This window comes from Lissotriton helveticus, chromosome 2_2 (genome assembly GCF_964261635.1).
Source record: "Lissotriton helveticus chromosome 2_2, aLisHel1.1, whole genome shotgun sequence".
Classification (NCBI taxonomy): domain Eukaryota; kingdom Metazoa; phylum Chordata; class Amphibia; order Caudata; family Salamandridae; genus Lissotriton; species Lissotriton helveticus.
This window is the reverse complement of record NC_136060.1, coordinates 396,056,018-396,074,025: the sequence shown is the minus strand read 5'-3', so window position 1 is coordinate 396,074,025 and position 18,008 is coordinate 396,056,018. Positions and strand designations below refer to the sequence as shown.

General features: G+C 44.7%; 1 protein-coding gene across 6 annotated transcripts in view; it reads left to right on the top strand.

Moving 5' to 3' along the window:
• TACC3 (transforming acidic coiled-coil containing protein 3) overlaps nt 1-18,008 on the top strand; it is a 475,241-nt gene that overhangs the window by 99,960 nt on the left and 357,273 nt on the right. For all 6 annotated transcript variants that reach the window (XM_078678629.1, XM_078678625.1, XM_078678627.1 and 3 more), the window contains exon 5: nt 16,087-16,168. In XM_078678629.1, coding sequence (XP_078534755.1) covers nt 16,087-16,168 — 82 coding nt within the window. The remainder of the gene's footprint in view (nt 1-16,086; nt 16,169-18,008) is intronic.

The following is an 18,008-nucleotide window of genomic DNA, read 5'->3' as shown; positions in this document are numbered from 1 at the left end:
CACCTCCCAAGGCAGGAAACCCTTTGTCCAGGCCTCCCTCGCTGGAAGGACTCCCAGCAGCAGGAGGTCAGACTTGTCTGTGGTGGCAGCATCCATTTTGTGATGCTGAGGCTCTGTTTGACTTTAACCGGGGTTCACAGTTGCATACATGTCGTGTCCCTCTAAAAGGGTGGAATGCTACCCCCGTCGCCAGAACTGGCGAGGGGGTAGTATTCCAATTCGTATGACACCTTACTCGACATGTTTTGATAATGCTATACCAAAGTTAGCAATAACCGCGAGGATTATAATGCACTTAAGAGTATATGGTATAGCGTTATCATGGAACAGCTATAAGGACATGGTTTCGCAAGCTGCAGACAGGCTCAGCTCATGCTAGAGCACCATCTCACATAATTCCAAGCACTCTGCCTTCAGGATTGATAAGGCCTGCCATAGGAGTGACTGATAGGAGTATAAGTGTCCATTTTGGGGTTAGATATAGGTATACTATATATACAGCAAAGGGTGATTACACCACCGTGCCCCAGCAGTCTTACCAGCCAGTTGTGTCTGTTTAGATGGCCAGCCAGGGGTCGCATAATACATGCCTCAGCCCCCAGTAGGCCCTGGTTACACCTATGCCCTGGGTACCTAAGGTACACTGTACAGGGGCTGATAAGGTGACCCAATACCAATTGGTAAATGCACCTAAAGTACATGTGTGTCAATTTAGAGAGAGAACAGCTAGGCTGTGGGTCTGATTAGCAGGCCCACAGCCAGGGAAAGTAGTAAACCAGTGAAGCAAAAAGCAAAAATCTGTGGTGACCATAGGATTGCAGACCCTACTCCTACAAGCAGAGCGACACCTGATATCGATGCTTGGACTGGGGTAGAAGCAGACACTTGGGTGCACAACAATAAGACCTGCTTTATCCAGACATTCTACCCTGGAACGCTCAAAAGCACATCATTTACTTCTCAAAGATCAATGCCTCCTACATTTTCATATTGGTTCAGGAAATGTTGCTACCAGTGCAGCTACAGATTATATATTTATTCTACCTCTTTTAAACATTTTGCATCCTCAATTGTTATTGCTGCACAGGAGTGGTTAAATTTTCTAAAATGTTTACTTCTCAAAGGGGCTAGTACACTAAAACCGATTTGTCCTATAAAAAGAGGAAATCTTGTCCCTTTTGATGCTGTGGAGCTAGGTGGCCAATTGGGACGGTGTTGTCATTCTCTTAGCTGATTATAGCCTCATATAATGTTAGAGCTCGTATTACATCAGGATTTGGTTTCAAGCAAGATCCTGAATGTTTGCATCTTCATACCAATCCACACAGAGATTGGAAGGAGGGTTGGAAGTGGTACCTGCTTTGTTGATATGCACTCAAACATGTTTAGAACTTATAGCCTGTTCCCTTTCAGTTCATGAGGAACACTTTTTAAGTTCTGGTACCACACCTGAAGTATATTCCACTCTGAACTTGTATATACATTGTGTGGTACTTGCAATTAGGGAAACCTACCCCTCCTGCAAGATCAATTTGAAAACTAACACGCCATTGGTTGTAACTCCAAGTGGTGTTCAGACCATTTGCGTTTTAAGGTGAAGCATATAATCAGGCAGCGCAGTGTGGGAAATCCCAACTATTGCTGGCTCAATAACACCATTTGTCTGGGCCTCAAAGGATCACACAAGAGCCCACCTGGAGCCACCAACAGTATCGCTCTTGAAGGACCGGTTCCAATATTGGTTTGTATAGCTTGGAACTTGCTGCCCAGTCACAAGGGCCTAGTCTCTGCCCTACAGTTGCTTTCTTCTCGCATTCCAGTTTCCTGTGGCATTTCAAACTCTAACAGGTTACGATAACGCCCCTCCTCCAAGTTCCCCATGTACTGCATACTGGAATTGTGATCCAGAGAATAGTGCCAATAACAGATTGGAAACCTGCCCTGCGTAGCATTTTTTTCCATAGGTCGTAATCCACTCCTACTGGGCCTGAACATTGGACATCAGTGTAATGGGGCTGGCACTCGGCTAACCCTTAAGTACACGGCCAAGTGATGTTCAGTATCTGGTACTCAACCTCTCCTGCTTACTACCATATCTTAATCAGGGTGGCGTACAGCCCTATTGGGTCACCTGTATGCCTTTATGGATGTAGACCGTTCTCGAGACTTTGAGTCCTAGAGAACTGCTCATGCGTCTTCATCAAGAGGGTGTAATCCTCACCCTTGTAAATGGGGCTGGGGGGCACATATAAATATCAGGGTCACCAGAATAATGCATTATCACCAACTCATTTTCATTGTTTTCAGTATGCAAAATAGGACAGTATGCAAACCTCAGTTTCTGTATAAAGTTGAATAAGCTATTTCTGTGGCGAGGCGCCGCGGCCAGGGCGACTGACGCTGGAATCTGGGGATCATGGTTCGATCGCCGGCGGCAGGTTAGCCCAGCACCATGTGACTCTGGGCAATAGCTTGCTTAATCTTCCCGACGGCCCCCAGCGCCTAGAGACCCTAACGGGTGATTGTGCGCTTTACAAATGTGGATTAATTAATAATTAATTAATTTCTATGCAGTTGTCGGTCTCAGCACTTGGTGTTGGTCCAGAAGATGTGCAGGTAATTTGTCAATTGCTTCTCTTCCTTTTCCTTGTCCTGGGTTGTAGTAGTCTGCTTCAGAGATGGTTTCCCAAGCTTGCCCAGCAGTATCCTCCATCAATTTTGGGTGCAGTTTCCAAGACCTGCCTTCCTGCATCATTTTCAGTCTAGTTTTTATTGGTGCATACTAAAAACTCTCTTTGAAGTTTTGTTGTTTAGGCTTCCCTAAACCGCATCTGGTGGCACAAGGCTTTTGATGTGAGTCCAGGAGAGGCACACTTCTACTTTGACAGCTCTGTGGAAAGTCTGCATGACCTGGCATGACTCGCTACACCTGAGCCACAAAGATTTTCTCCTCCTGAATTTCTTAATGCACACCCAGCCGCAGAGAGAAATGTTGGCACTTTTAGTGATGTCCTAAAATATCAAACTTTTCTGAAATACTGCACCAGGTCTTCCTCCCCATTCATGAGAGCAAAATATGGCAGACTAAAATGTTCAGGGTGTGGAAACTGTCTTCCAAAAAATCTCATATGGAATTTGCCATTTTTAGGTTGAGCCTAGCGGCAGCGGGCATACTCCACTCGCTCTGCAAGACTGCTGTAGTATGGTAGAAAAGCCGCGCCCACACTCCTCTCATTTTTCTTTGGCTTTTCATTTTCTTTCGTAAATGCTGTCTTCTGATTCGTTAATAGGCTTGTTTGTCCCTCATCAGTACAACCTTGGCGTCATATGTACCCTGCCATGGCGACTGGCCCTTTTACTTCGGTTCTTACACGGTACCTATTATTTAATCTAAGCGCTATTTACTTGAGTTTCTCTTACTGCAAGCACGACATGTGCTGCTTCAGCTGAAACCGCTTGCTTTTTTTTTCTTTTTAGCAGCGCGGCCGCCACTGTAACACTGGCGCCCGCTTTCAATAACTTTAAACTGGCATTCTCGTCTGTTTAAACTCCCCATCCCACCCTACTGCCCTCTCATCCGCCCCCCCCAAACCCACACTAAGTACAATGGTTTTAGAAATGATTAACAAATTAAGTCATGTGAATTCCATGTAGCACATAATCGTGTGCTAATAGGCTGAAGCTGATAACAGCACATGTGTTACATGTCATCTGCACTAAGCCACCTGACTGGTTGTTTTCAAATGCCTGTTTAATTAACACCGCCACCAATACCACCACCAATACCTCCACTACCAATACCAACACCAGCAATACCTCCACCACCACTAATACTAGCACCACTAATACCACCACCCCGGGCCCCTTGCTCACTAATAGCAGGGGCAGTGTACGAGGCTGGAGCTGCAGCGAAGCCCATCCCTCCCTCTATGCCTACCGTAAAGCACAGCCCGCCCGGCACCAAGAGGTTAAGTTGGGCCCTACTACAGCTGTAGTGTTTTTTTTTTTTTTTTTATGCCAAAGATAACAATGACTTTACGCAATGCCACACTGCACACTCATCACGCAGAAGGCAGGAAATATCCCCCCCCCCCCCCTCCCTCCCGCTCTTCCTCCTGAGCCGCAACAGTGTATTCACAGAGCGAAAGGTGTTGGAGCACTTTGTTAGTGTTTATAACTTGGGTCATATGTAACTCTCACTTCACACTTTGTTTATGTGTATTTTACAACACTTACACCATCTTCACTGCACTATTTAGCACTACTTTGAAGACGTCACAGGCCGGTATCTTCCTCTGATATTTACAATCAGCATTCGAGAAGGCCCTTTATTGCAATGCAATAGGTCTCGCATTTCAGAGAGTTTAAACTATTAGTATTGTAAATGACAGTGCCTTTTATTTATATTTTAAAACTCAAAACGTAAATAAAAGGCATTGTCATTTACAATGCCAATAGCTCAAACTTGTGTGAATGCAAGACCTATCGCATTGTAAATGCTTGTTTGTACCGAGTCAAATATTAATCAAAACTATAGGCAGAGCCTCTGGCCCTTTGAAACCTGTTCCTGACCTATTTTGCCAGGTAATACTTTATTTTCATTCATAGTTTCTACCGTTCTTGAGAATTGGGGTGCTACAAGGAGTGTGCAGAGACTAAGAAATCTCCAAACGTTTTTTTGGGAATGTAACGTAAGAAGCATATAATGAAATTCCCAACATTTCCTGAATTATGTCAGCGTAATTTAAATTTTGTCCATCCAGAGTAGTCTTTCTGTTGACGTGGCACTGATCATTTTGACCATCCCCGCCCCATCCCCCGCCCCCTCCCCCACACCCCCCACCCCAATCCCTTGTTGTTATTATGATGCTCCTGGATTATTTCCCATATATGCGATAACATTACGTGTACTCGGGGGGCATGCCATTCTTTCAGCATATCACAAAGACTTAAGAAATCCTCTTGTTTTCCATAGACCTGTAGGTGACCAACGTTGAAAGAAAAACCAGTCACTGCAAATGGCTACACAGATGCCAGTAGAACGTTCACGTCCTAGTGATTGTAACTAATTCAGCAACCTGAGAACAAAGGACTTGAAGAATAGAGGCAGACTGTAGCGTTGCAGACTCCAACCATACACAGCCAAAAGTGCTAAAATATTCAGAGCAGAACCCTCTGTGCAAAGAGTCCACGTTCGGTCATGACCATCTTATGCTGTTGAGACCCTCAGCAGAAGTTTCACGTTCTGACTCACTTCCTCTATTTATTGAATTGGCCAAGTGAAGGTCACAAGGCTTACCTTCCAAAACTTCAGTATTGCCTCCCAGAAATTACAAATTTAGGTCATGACTTTTCATATGCCTTCACAGCTATGACCCCAGATCATGTGCAAGCGGTGCTTGCTACTCCCAAGCGGAAAATCACTTTGTGGGACCCGCTGAGTTCGGTCTGTAATGGATTTACAATTCACGCTCCTATCAAAACCACTCTTTGCACAGATCGCTGATATTGCAGATCCAGTCTTGTGGGCTCCTTCGGGGGACAAGAATTGTCACGGCCCTGGATCATAGCCTCATCCTCTTGACTGGCTGACTTGTCCTCCTCCTTATGTTAGGAAACCGCTTTTTAGGTCGAGCCTGGGCAGCACATGTGCTGCTGCCAGGCATGCAGTAGTGGAGTATGACTGTGAAGATCCGCCCTTATTTTTAATTGGCTTCTGTCATTGTCCTTCATAAACGCTGGCTTCAGAGTAGTTATTAGGCTTGTTAGTCCCTTCTTGGTACCACCTTGTCTGCATTTGTTACCTCCCATGATGACTGGCCCTTTTACTTCGGTTTTAACGCGGGACCGGTTTAATCTGTAAGCGCTATTTACTTTGAGTTTCTTACTGCAGGCCGCACATGCACTGGTTCAGCTGAAACCGCTTGTGTTTGGTTTTTTAAGCAGTTCCAACACAGTATGTCTTATTTAATCTGTAAGCACTATACTCTTTAATGCGTTTCTCCTACCGCAGGCACGACCTGCTTTCTTTGCCATGCATGCCTTCACTTTCAAGCAGCCCCGGACACTGGGGGCCGCCTCTTTGATGTGAAATAGGTCTCGCATTTACAAGAGTTTGTGCTATTGCCATTGTAAATGACAACCGCTTATACTCTCATAAATGCTAGACCTATTGCATTGCAAATGCTTGTTTTATGTACTCCATTAGTGCATGTATTTTCAAGCTTTTTTCTTTTCTCCCCACGTGCTCTCTTGCAGTTGCGCTCTCTCCCTGTACTTCTACAACCATGCTCCCTGTTGCTGTCTCACTTGTATGCTTCTCTCTCAAACACCCCACTATTTTTTTTATATTTTTTTTTTGGGAGGACCAGGCAGCCGGTTGCTACAGGCACTTTGCTAAAAAGATTTCTTAGTTAGAATCTATATTCTCTTAGTTATAATCTCTATTCTTTTAATGAATGTTAGTGGCACCAGACATCTTGGATCGGTAAATAAAAAAGCTCCGGGTCATTTTATAGCCATAAGCATGCATTCATATAAGCTTACAGAGCCTTTTATTGATGATCAGTTTGTCCAAAAGAATTTGCAAAGCCAGTAGGTCCTAAAAGCTATACCTGTTGGCGTTGCTTATTCTTGTCTTTTTTCTTTGAGCCTTCCATGGGAGTGCTTGCTTTTTTCTTTGCACTGTCCCCGTTTTCTGTTTCCCGGCTTACACATCCCTGCTCCCCATGTTGCGTCCCACTCTTCTCCCCGCTCTCTGTAAAAGTACAGAAACCAGTTTATTTGCTGGACTTTGACAAAGGAGCTTGCTTTTCGGGGTTTGTGTTCTTGTCTCCTGCTTTCCCCATGTTGTATGGAAGCTCACTCCATGGCACCCAAAAGCAGAATTTGAAGAAAAGTGGTGGGATGCTACTCACCTGAGCTGGAGATGTCACTTCTCTTAAAGGCCCATACATCTGCTCCCTGGACTGCTGCAGAGCACCACTTGTTCCAGTTCGGAGTTGTGTTGAAAGTAAATTGGGTCTTAGCAGTCATTTTCCTTTAATTTCTGACCATACCTTTTTCTTGGCCTTGGGCATCTGACATCTTTTAAATAACAGCAAAAGGGGCATTTTATCTTTAAACTCAATCGTGTGCACCAGGCCTTTTTAAATGTTAGTTTTCCTGCTTAAAAAAGTGTTTAAAAAATAGACCAAGCTTTTTAAGATTGAAAAGCTAGAAATCTATAATTTTATTTTTGCAAGACTCTGTTTATGCCTTTCACATATAAACTGTCTGCTTTTCTCGTTCTCTGCTGAGTTCCTGGAGTTTAGTCTGAATATTATGTGCAAGGTCGATAAACCATGCCCCTTGTTTTGTTGTGGTTAATCCGTAGCACCGAGACAAAACATGCTTAACACAGCTGCGTTGCTGGATATTCGTGCTTTGATATTACAGAGATGCATGTTTTAAGACACAGTTGGAGCGAGCCCTTTCCTTGGAGAAGAGCTATGTTGTTCCTATGTTGTAAACTTTCCAACTAGGCTTTATGGTATGGGGTCTGCTGACAGCCCCGATATCTTCCTTTATATAATACACTTCTTTCGGTCAAGGGGAGGGTGGTTAGACCTTTTAGTCCTGTTTCCACTGTCTTTTTATATAATGACTTCCCTTTTCGTACTCTATGGAATTGTAACAATGCTAATTGTATTGAGTTTATTCATTTTGCCGTTAGTGGCTTGTATACTGTATTGTAGTGCACAATAGTTAAAATGAACATTGCTAACTATTACAGAGTCTTTCCCAATTCTTATTGTGGACAAGTTCGAGTAAGTGAGCGAAAGGGTACGTCTTGCTACCACGATTGTGTTGTGTTCTGCGTTGTCTAACAATTTGTAGCTTTATTTTGGAGAACGAATGAAACACTATAGCTCGTTGGTTTTGGGATTTTGGGTACTAAGGTGATGGGTTGGTACACCCCTATACACCGAGGTCCTGTTTTCCTGCGCATAGTTCTGTGTAGGTGCAGAATCCCTGCAACATTGGCTTGGATGAGGTGAGACACAATTGTGTCCTCAAACGTCTTTAATGTTATTTTTTTTAAACACACATTTGATAAGCCCCAGAATGCAACATGAAACCTCTAGATGTTGCCATGAAAATTGCTACATTTTGTTGATGTGGATAGCTGCAGTATCTGATCCCAAGGCTCTTCTGCGGCCCAGAAGATCTAACTAAACCAAGCTTTTCTAAAAAAACTAGGTACGCAGGGAAGTTTAGTGTGGTGCGGGGTCATGGATGCCACTAAGTCTTCTTACCCAGAGTGCAAAAGTAAAATTATAGGAATAATCAGACATTTTTCTTACATTTCAGTGAGTGGAAGCTCCTGTAATCAGCAAGGATCCGCAATCTTTGTGCCACCCAGTGTTCCCACATTTTTCCATATAAAAGGGTACCTTGTACATGACCGTTCCATAGAGAGAATCTCGAAGACCTTCTCTAGGGCCATTCATTCATCCTGACCTGGTATTTTTGACCTCTGCAGCATGAGTCCGGAGTAAGTGCGATATAGACATTTTAAATATACCGACACAGTACATGGAAAACTTGAAAGAAGCCAGAAGATCTTGCATAAGGTTGTTTATTTTTTCTTCAAGTGAAGTGATTTTGCTTGTGCTGCGGAAAACAATCTATCCTTGTCTTGTGCACCTAGCCGAGTCAAACTCCTGTTTAAGTAATTGACTTCTACTAGAAGGGCGAAACAAACCTCGCCATTGTATCTCGTCACTTCATCTATTAGAAGCATGTGCACTTGAGCAAGACATTTTTAACTGACAGGCTCACGTTTTATTATGTGGGAACCTTGGACACCATAACTCTGGACATAGATACACATTCTAGTCATCATTTAAAAATGTTTATTTTTTTATTTCCGAGACAAAAACATTCAATCATAATCAGAATAAGAAGGCGAACAGGTACTCATTTAACATAAACACACCCTGGTTGCACCCTGGTACATGTGACATAGCCATAAGCGACAGATATTGTGTATCATTCCACCATATAATAGTTGTAACTATCAACAAGTTCATTAAAAGCAGATGTATTCGTATTGGCCAATTATCAATGAGAAACATGTGAGACACCTGTGCCACACAATTAAGAATATGAAACAAAACTTCACCCCTCCCACTTATTCCTCCTCCCTCCCCGGCTTATCACACATAGCAAACTTTTTGGCAAAAGCAAGGTGTAGCACAAAGGAATACTATACAGGTATACTGCAATCAATATTGGAGTTCTGCAGCATCCCAGGCAAACAAAATCAGGTATACCCCAGGTACAGGTAGTCAGTTAGTGGATACACGCTGGTCAGGGCAAAACAGCCTGACCCCAAACTTTATCTTTAACAGCGCCAAGACGCCCTTGGGCATTCGAGCGCTCTACAAATTACAAAATCAGATCGAACCAACCGTGGAGTCTATATCCAGATCATCCTCCGGGACCCTCAGCAAGATTACTAATGCTTCCCAAGCCCTTGTTGCCTCCAAAGCTTTCTTGCTATTGGCTCGGTGAGCCAACTGTACTCTAATGGTGCCTTCACATTCCGTCCATTTAAGGAGGTCGGCCTTTAATCTCTGAACACTTGGACCCTTCTTGGATGTCCAATGTGCCGTAATGTCTTTTAGCCAAGAGAAGGCCCAAGTCCAATAACTTACTAGTGATTTTGTTCTTAGTTATGGGTGAACCAGTGCAATAAACAAAGTCCTATTGTGGGCTCTATTTCCCTCTCCGTAATGTCACACAACAGCATAACCACCTGGTCCCAAGCTGGGGGCAGTCCCACTTCATGTGCCGGAAATCCAGACCCTCCGTGTTGCAGCGCTGGCACATTGCTGTATCCGTGCCGAAGTATGTATTAATTTTTGCCGGGGTGAGATACGCCCTGTGCAGAATAAAAAAGTGCACTAGTTGAAAACGAGCATTTCTCTAGCTGTTCCACGCCCATTCAACTAGCCCTGTCCACGCTTTCTCGGGTATTTCTTCCCCCAACTCCTCTTCCACTTCTGTTGCAGTGCCAACAACTGAGTCAGTGACTCGTGCGTCATACGCCTATATTGGCAGGTAACCGCCTTAAAGGTTCCCGCCTCTAAAGCTACATACTAGCAGGCCATTAAGGTTTGCGGTTCAGATAACCCTTCCCTCCAATGCTTTTGGATGGCCGCAGCGAAGGCTGAGTGGAACAAAGTCCCCACGTGGCAGGTCATATCTGTCCTGCAGAGTACCGAAAGGAAGCAAGGTGTTATCCTCATATAGGTTCCCCATTGTATACAGACCCCTCTCCTTTCAGTCGGTCAACACAGCCCAGCTGTCCCATGCGGCAGAGCAGTGCACATGGCCAAAGGAATCTCACGGGGCAAAAGGACGTGCGATCTGCGCTCTCTTCTAGCTCCTGTTCCAGCAAAGCCGAAACGTCATGACCTAGTTAGTGAGCGCCTGGAGTCGCAGAGGCAGTTGTAAAAAAATTGCCAAGATTACCGGCCCAGGGGTCCGCTCTCCATCACGTTCGCCCGACCCTCGAAATGTTGACACTACTGCTTGAGTGAGCCACTGTTGTTGAGCCGCAAAGTAATAGGTCTCGAAATCAGGGGCCGCCAGTCCACCTTCGGACTTTGGTCTCCGTGTTTTCAGCGCCACCCTTCATCTGCCAGCAGCCCTATAATCATCAATTGGAGCATTTTAAAATTCGACGCAGGTATCCAGACTGGCAGGGTTCTGAAGTAGTACAGCAGCCTAGGGAATGTCACCATCTTGAGGAGGGCCGCTCGGCCAGCCACTGAGAGAGGCGGAGTCCCCCAAAAGTCAATGCTGCTTTTAAAGACCTGGATGGCTTGACCCACATTACCCTCCAGTAAGTCTGTCTGCATATGATAGATTTGGGTCCCCAGATATGTCAGGCAATGATATTCCCACTGCACTCCATCTGTAATTTGAGGTCCACCAGCCAATTGGGCAGCGGGGGAACAGGCAAGACTTTGCCCAATTCACCTCGAGTCCAGCAATAGCGCCAAGATCATGAAGCAAACACTTTGCTCCGGCGAGGGCGTCTACTGTATTTGCTAAAAACATGAGTAGATCGGCGTAAGGTGCGATGTAATGGATTTGCCCATGTGCAGTCCTGGATATCGCAGCCCCGTCCTGGCTAAGGGTTCTATGGCCAGGGAAAAAAGTGGGGAGAGCGGGCAGCCCCACATTCTAGACATCATTTGTAACATTTGATGTATCAAAATGACAAACCTTGTACAGTCTCTAGTCTGCATTAAACAAAGTGAAATTAATTACATCCTTGTACTATTAGCTAAACTGAAACCTGTCTATGGTTGGCTCTATCTCCAGATACTGAAGCCCTATTCTAACTAGAGTTGGTTAGGTTTTGTCACGGTTCGTGGCGATGCCGCGGCTGGCCATCCCCGCATTCACACACAGAACGCCGGAATACTCACTTCCGGCCGGAAGTAGTGTCCCAGTCTAGGCCCGGCAGCAACCTGGGAGCACAGAAGCACTTCCGGGGGAATCGCTTAAACAGCGCGTTTCCCGCCGGCTCTGTGCTTCGAATTCCTTGCTGGAGGTTCCTGTGAGGCGGACTCCTTTCGCCTTTGCCGAGACCTGCCAGTCTCTTACAGAGTCAAGCCGCGCTGGAGCGCTGCTCAGCTGTCACGTCAGCTACACGCGCCGGAGCGCTTGCTGAGGCTCGCCTGTCACCAGAGTCACGCCGCGCTGGAGCGCTGTTCTGCCTTCACGTCTGCGCTGCTCAGGAGCGCTTGCTTGTTCTTCCTCCTGGGTGATCCAGGGATGTGCCCTTTTTTGGTTCTTTAACCCTTGCCGCGCAGGAGCGCCTTGAGGGTGTTTGTAGGCCTTGCACAGGAGTGTTTTGTTTTGGTTTTGTACATTTCGGTTTCCCACCGCGCAGGAGCGCTACTAGGGAAACCGCTCAGCCAACAGGCTTGTGTTGCTTATTGGGGATGCCACAGGTTGAGTGACTACGCACTATTTCCTGCTACACGCGCCGGAGCGCTTGCTTACCTGTTTTGACCAAGTTCGTTTTGCCCCTGCGCAGGAGCGCTTCTTTTGGTTTGGGCTTGGGTGAAACGCGCAGGAGCGCCTCACCTTATCTATTCGTATCTGGAGCTGAACCTGTCTGGGGACCTTATTCCCGGAAGCATTGGTGAGAGGGTTACTAGGTCTGTGTGTGCATGTGTGGGGTGGTTCTTTTTCTGGTCGGACTCCTTTTCTGATCTAGCTCTTTATTGGTTTCTAGTTGACACCGGGACGCCCCGCCAGCTCCACGCTATCATTTAGCCCTACACCCTGGCTCCCATCCCTGCGTCCATCTTATCCCTGCTGGGTATTGCCTTCCACGAGGGTCAGGCGGGTACAGGGACGGGTGCTCTTGTCTCTGCGGAATTGCATCACAAGCAAAGGTAAGACTTGTGGGGCACCTGACAGGTTTTAGTAAACCAAATAACCTAAAGCATACAATTTAAGCTGCTTAAGCACACCTGAATGCATACCTTAAAATGCTGGTGTACAGCTATGACCCACATAGGTGTCTCATTGCAGATCTTTCCCATCCTGTTGTAGAGAACCAGTTCTTCTCTCCAGACACGTGCAGTTGAATTTTTGGTCTCTGGTTCAACATCTAGGCATTCCAGAAAATGCAAGTGCTGGCTGCAGGCTTCTGCATGGTCTTTTGGCTTCTGCCAACGTTCAGCATCGCCATTCAGCTCTCGGGTTGGTCTGCTTCGCTTTTAAAAGGAAGAGCTTTCCTAGTTTCACAGTTAACCACTCCTCTTCATTAGGTATCGCTACGCCAGGGTACCTTATTGGTTCTGGCCTATTTCTAAGGATCGCTACTCCAGATTTGGGGAAATTTGATCAAAGCCAAGTCATACCTGAAATTATAAAATATATTTTTCTTTTTGACTGATAAGAGTATTTTCTGGGTCAAACATGGCATAGTTAAGTTCCGACCAGAAAACGTGACCGGTTACCTCATCTGTGCTGGTATTTGACCTGTAGTTGTACCCTTCACCTGAATTCATCAATTCTTTGAATATACATCCCGGACTGATGAGATGTTGTTTGTATGGCACCATGCTTTCATCCCATGCTCTGGAAATATTCTTACAATATGCTCTGCGCCAGAAAAGTGACAAATCTCAGGGCTTCACATAACCTTGAAAGACAGCCAAAGTCTCCGAGGTCAGAAGAATGGTGCTAGAAATGGTTGGATGCTATAATCCCAGAAAAAAACAATGTGTTTCTTTCATTTCTAGTTCTATCAATCATTACTATTTTTATCATGCATTGGTATGTTAGTAAAATACACCGTACACCAAACACTTATTCAATGCAAAAGTGCAAAGTGTTAATTCTGTATGTATAACACCAAAATAAATGTTGACTGGAATAGATTCACCATACTGTTCCACATTGCGGCTTTTTAAAAAAATTTTTTTTTTAAAGGAAAGCAGTTACCAGTGGTTCGCTATAGCTTGTAGTGGTAGTGAGGTAAAGTCTAAATTTGCTAGGGAACCTTCCATGGTATTCCATTCGAGTTTTAATGAGAACTTCTGTTTCTCCTTCCCAAAGTATTTTGATTTTCACACTTACCAATAAACATTGAGAGTTTCTACCTAGAGAGGAAAAAATATCCGTTTACTTTTTTTTATTAATTATGGACCCTTATGAATCCGTTTGGCTACTTAAAAAACAATACCTACTGTGGTGGATTGTTTACTGTGTTTTTGCGTTAACGAATAGACCTTTGATAGGAAAACCTCGCCTCATTTTAACTGAAGAGCAGTAAGGAGGCATGAATGAGGTATTGTCCAGAACAAAATATGCAAAGCCTTATTTGTAAAATATATTGTGCCATCATTAAATGCTTCCGGTTAAATTAGGGTCTTAATTGCGCAGGTTGCTTCGATTAATGTTAGTCAGAATGAGATGCTAGCACCACTGGGTGTGCTCGTGCATTTCCCTCCTCAGTGCTAGATGTCAGTGGAGAATTGGTCTTCCATTTTGAAGAGCGTTACATGTGTTCTACGATCTGCATCCAGGCTTCATCGGCTTATACATTTTCTCAAATACGATGAAATCAACCCACGCAGTGTTCATACATCCTCTCACTGGCCCAAAGAAATGCTCTACAGCTACAGTGCACTGTACACGGGGATACTGTCGCTGCTGACTCCTTCAATGACAAAGTGACATTTTCAGTCTGCTTTGCAGTTCTGTTTACCTGGCTGTAGTTTCATACAATTGCTTTTTTTTCAGTATTTTTTCTGGGCAGCAAATTAGGGTCTATTAAAATTAGGGTTTATGCTGCAGTGTCTTTTTTTTTGTTTATTTTCATCTAACTGGCCGTCAGACATTTGAAATAATCGACTAGATGCTCTCGTGTGGTTATTTGAATTTTATGATGCCAGGTGTAAACTTAACAGTTCAGTTATTTGAAGCTAATGTTATGGTAACTCCCACATGCAGGCAGCACTGTATCTATAATTGATTAATTTAATGAAGATGCCACGAAGCAGTTCGGACTACTAGTAATTTCAGTTTTTTTCCCTTACCCATTCAGATTCAATTTAGAACCATGCAAGCCGCGATTTTGCGACCCCCTCCCCCGTTTATGCTGAAGTATCAATGACCTTTACCTGCACAAGCAAGATATTTAGTGTTACATGAATGACCGTTTTCATTTGAATTTGCTTTAAACGGGAAAGCTAATTACGTTATACGAATAGTTTGAAATAGCTTGAGAAATGTATTCTTTTTTTTAAACAACATTGTAAAATAGCTCTGATTCAGTTCATTCTCTTCTCGGCTACACTTATGCTGTTGTAGTCTCATGCTCGTCTGAGTTCATGGTCTTCTCTTGGCTCCTGTTAATGTGAATTTCTGTGTGTGTGTGTATTCTATGCGTGTATATATTTCTATTATCTTTTTCTACCTCTCATTCAAGGAAAAAGAACTATTGATGGACAGAATGCAGAACAATGTCATACATTCACTCCAGTACAGAGATCTGGGCCTAAATCCATCATTTTTTTTTGCTCACCATGCCATTCCAGTGTGGACCCAGCCAGATGCAAATCAGTCGTGACCCTGCGCCCAGTAGGAACAGTCAAGCCCGACCAGACAGGCCAGGTCCTACCTGGACTGGAAACCGCATCCTAGGACCGGTTTTGGGGTTTCATTCCTCTTCAGCCAGGATAGCTTGATTCCAGTGGCAGTGGCATGGAGAGCACGGGACTCACGTATGAGCATACCCGTCCCACTTGGGGTGACCAATGCAAAAAGAACTATTGATGGACAATGCAGAACAATGTCATGCATTCACCCCAGTACAGAGATCTGGGCCTAAATCCATCGTTTTTTTGCTCACCAAGCCATTCCAGTTTGGACCCAGCCATATGCAAATCAGTCCTCCAAACTGGGTTGGCGTAGTGGGCAAAAGAACAATGGATTTAACCCAGATCTTTTGATGGGGGAGAATGTTTGCATTGTCAGCATTCCGTCCATTTGTTTGCTGTAAAACGTTTCGCCCTAAGTGGGATTGGTATGCTCAGACCTGGGTCCCTTGCTGACTGTGCCACTGGATTCAAGCTAGCTCGGCTGAAGAAGGGTGACATACCCTGAAACTGGTCCAAGGATGCTTGTTTCTGGTCCAGGGATGTCCTGGCCAGGCAGGGTCAAGACTGATCTGTATATGGCTGGGTCCAAACTGGGATGGTGTGGTGGGCAATAGAACGATGGATTTAACCCAGTTATTTTGATTGGGGAAGAATGTTTGCATTGTCAGCATTCCGTCCATTTGTTTGCTGTAACACCTCTCATTCAAGAGTATTTCATACACCACCGATTTGTGTATTGAATTAGACTAACTTCGTTTTCATAAGTTACTGAGTGGGATTGTTTTCTGGAGATGACAGCTATTTAGAATTTAAAATCTTAGTTTCCACATTTTCCCATTTGCACTGAGTTAATCAATACTGGTCTACAAACCTCAAATCATTTTAATATGCATTTTTTCTTTAGGGAAACTAAGAAAGAAAAGATTGCTGATTGTAGTCCGGAGGCTTCAGTAAGCGCAGAGATGAATGGCTCAGCAGAACATTCGGTAAGGCTAACCTTTCATAATTTGAAGTTTCATTGTTTATAAGGCTGGTAACTCAGCTCTTGGATAGTGTCGAAAGTTCAGCATTGCAAAATCTGTAACACACTTCTAATTCCTTGACCTGTACCCATTACCTTGCTCAGTGTATGCCCTTAATCTCATACCTTTTGCTCCACCACTCCATTGTTACCTTGGACTGTCAGTGTGTTCTTCTGTTATGTCAAAATGTCTTATAAATCGCATGTACACCGATTGATTTTTTGGCGCCAATTCTAGGATATGCTGAGCCCTCTTGGTTGATCATATGCTTGAGTTTCAGTCATAAGCTTGGGTAAATAGCCCTGTCTTGAGCCTTCTGAATTTCAAAAGGTCCGTGCAGTCTTTGATGTCAGATTGAAGGGAGTTCTAGAATCTGGGTGCTAGCACTGCAAACCTGCATCCACTTTGACCAAAAGATTCATGTGGGATGACCGCAGGTTGCGAGTAGTTGTATGCATTTGAATAAGACTAGAGATTAATTTTGGGCTTGCGCCGTGCAAGGCCTTGAAGATAAGACCACCAACTTTGAAAGTGGATTGTTGTGGAATGGAGAGCTAATGTATCTTCCTCATGAGAGGGGAGACTTGTTGCCATCTGGGCTGCTGGAAGATCAATCTAGCTGCCTGGTTCTGCACCAATTGCAGTCTTTTAGTAGGATATAATGGTATGCCAAAATATAGAGTTGGTTTAGTCTATATGTGAAATAACCATGGTTAGGGTAACCTGTATAAAGGTTTCCCTAGTGAGTCTACTGATCTTCCTTATCTTGCTTAACTGAAGGAAGCAGGTCAAGGTCAAGGTCACCGATTATAATCAGGATGTTCATGGTTAAGTCGCTGCTAATTATCACCCCAATGCTCTTGGCTGATGTTGGGAATGGAGTGGGGAGAGAGCACAACTCAGTTGGCCAAAAATGGGAGCTCCATGGGTTCTGAGTGCCCTGTATCAGAATAAGTTCGTTCTTGTCCGGATTGAGTTTTAAGTGGGTCTGTTCATCCAATTACAGATGTACAGCATAGTAGTTTGAAATTTGGACACAGAATCAAGTGTGTTATTAATGATAAACATTAATTGTAGATCATCAGCGTAATTGAATGTGCAAACCTTCCTTTCTTTCAAGGACCGGATCAATGGAAGGAGATGTAGGTAGAACAAGTGACGTGATAATGAGGAACCCTGAGGTACTCCACATGTCCTAACAGTTTTAGATGTTGTGAACTGAGATAGGTCGACTGACTGGGAGTGGTCCTCTAAGAACAACCGTATCCAGTTAAGAGCTGACCCCTGGAGTCCAGCGTCCTGGGAACGGTCAAGATGCCATGGTTGATCATGTCAAATGCAGCTGAAACATCTAGCAGCACCAGGGCCTGGAGATATCCTTTATCGTCTTCTTTCTGAAGTGTGTCCAGCACTGCCAGTATCACTGCCTCTGTTGAATGAGCTGGGTGATATCCAGGTGGTGGGGGTCAAGGTAGTCCGACTGTTCCATAAAGGCGCAGAGGCATTTGGCCACATGGGATTCCTTGGCGAGGTAGGGAAACAGAGAAATAGGACCAGAGGCTTCAGTAAGTGCAGTTAGTCAGAGTCTGGGGGTCAGCCCCTGGTGTTTTTAGGAGAGGAACAATAATTGCTCCTTTAAAGGCTCTCGGGGAGGGGGGGGGGGGGCCTCTGAGCGATTGATGGTGGTGGAGGGGTCTGCCGAGCCTTCGCTATACGCCTAGGAGACAGAGCGACCTGGGAGGCGGCCTAACTGAGGAATTCCGGGGAGCGGTGCGGCCCAGTCGGTGTGCCCGTTAACAGGCGG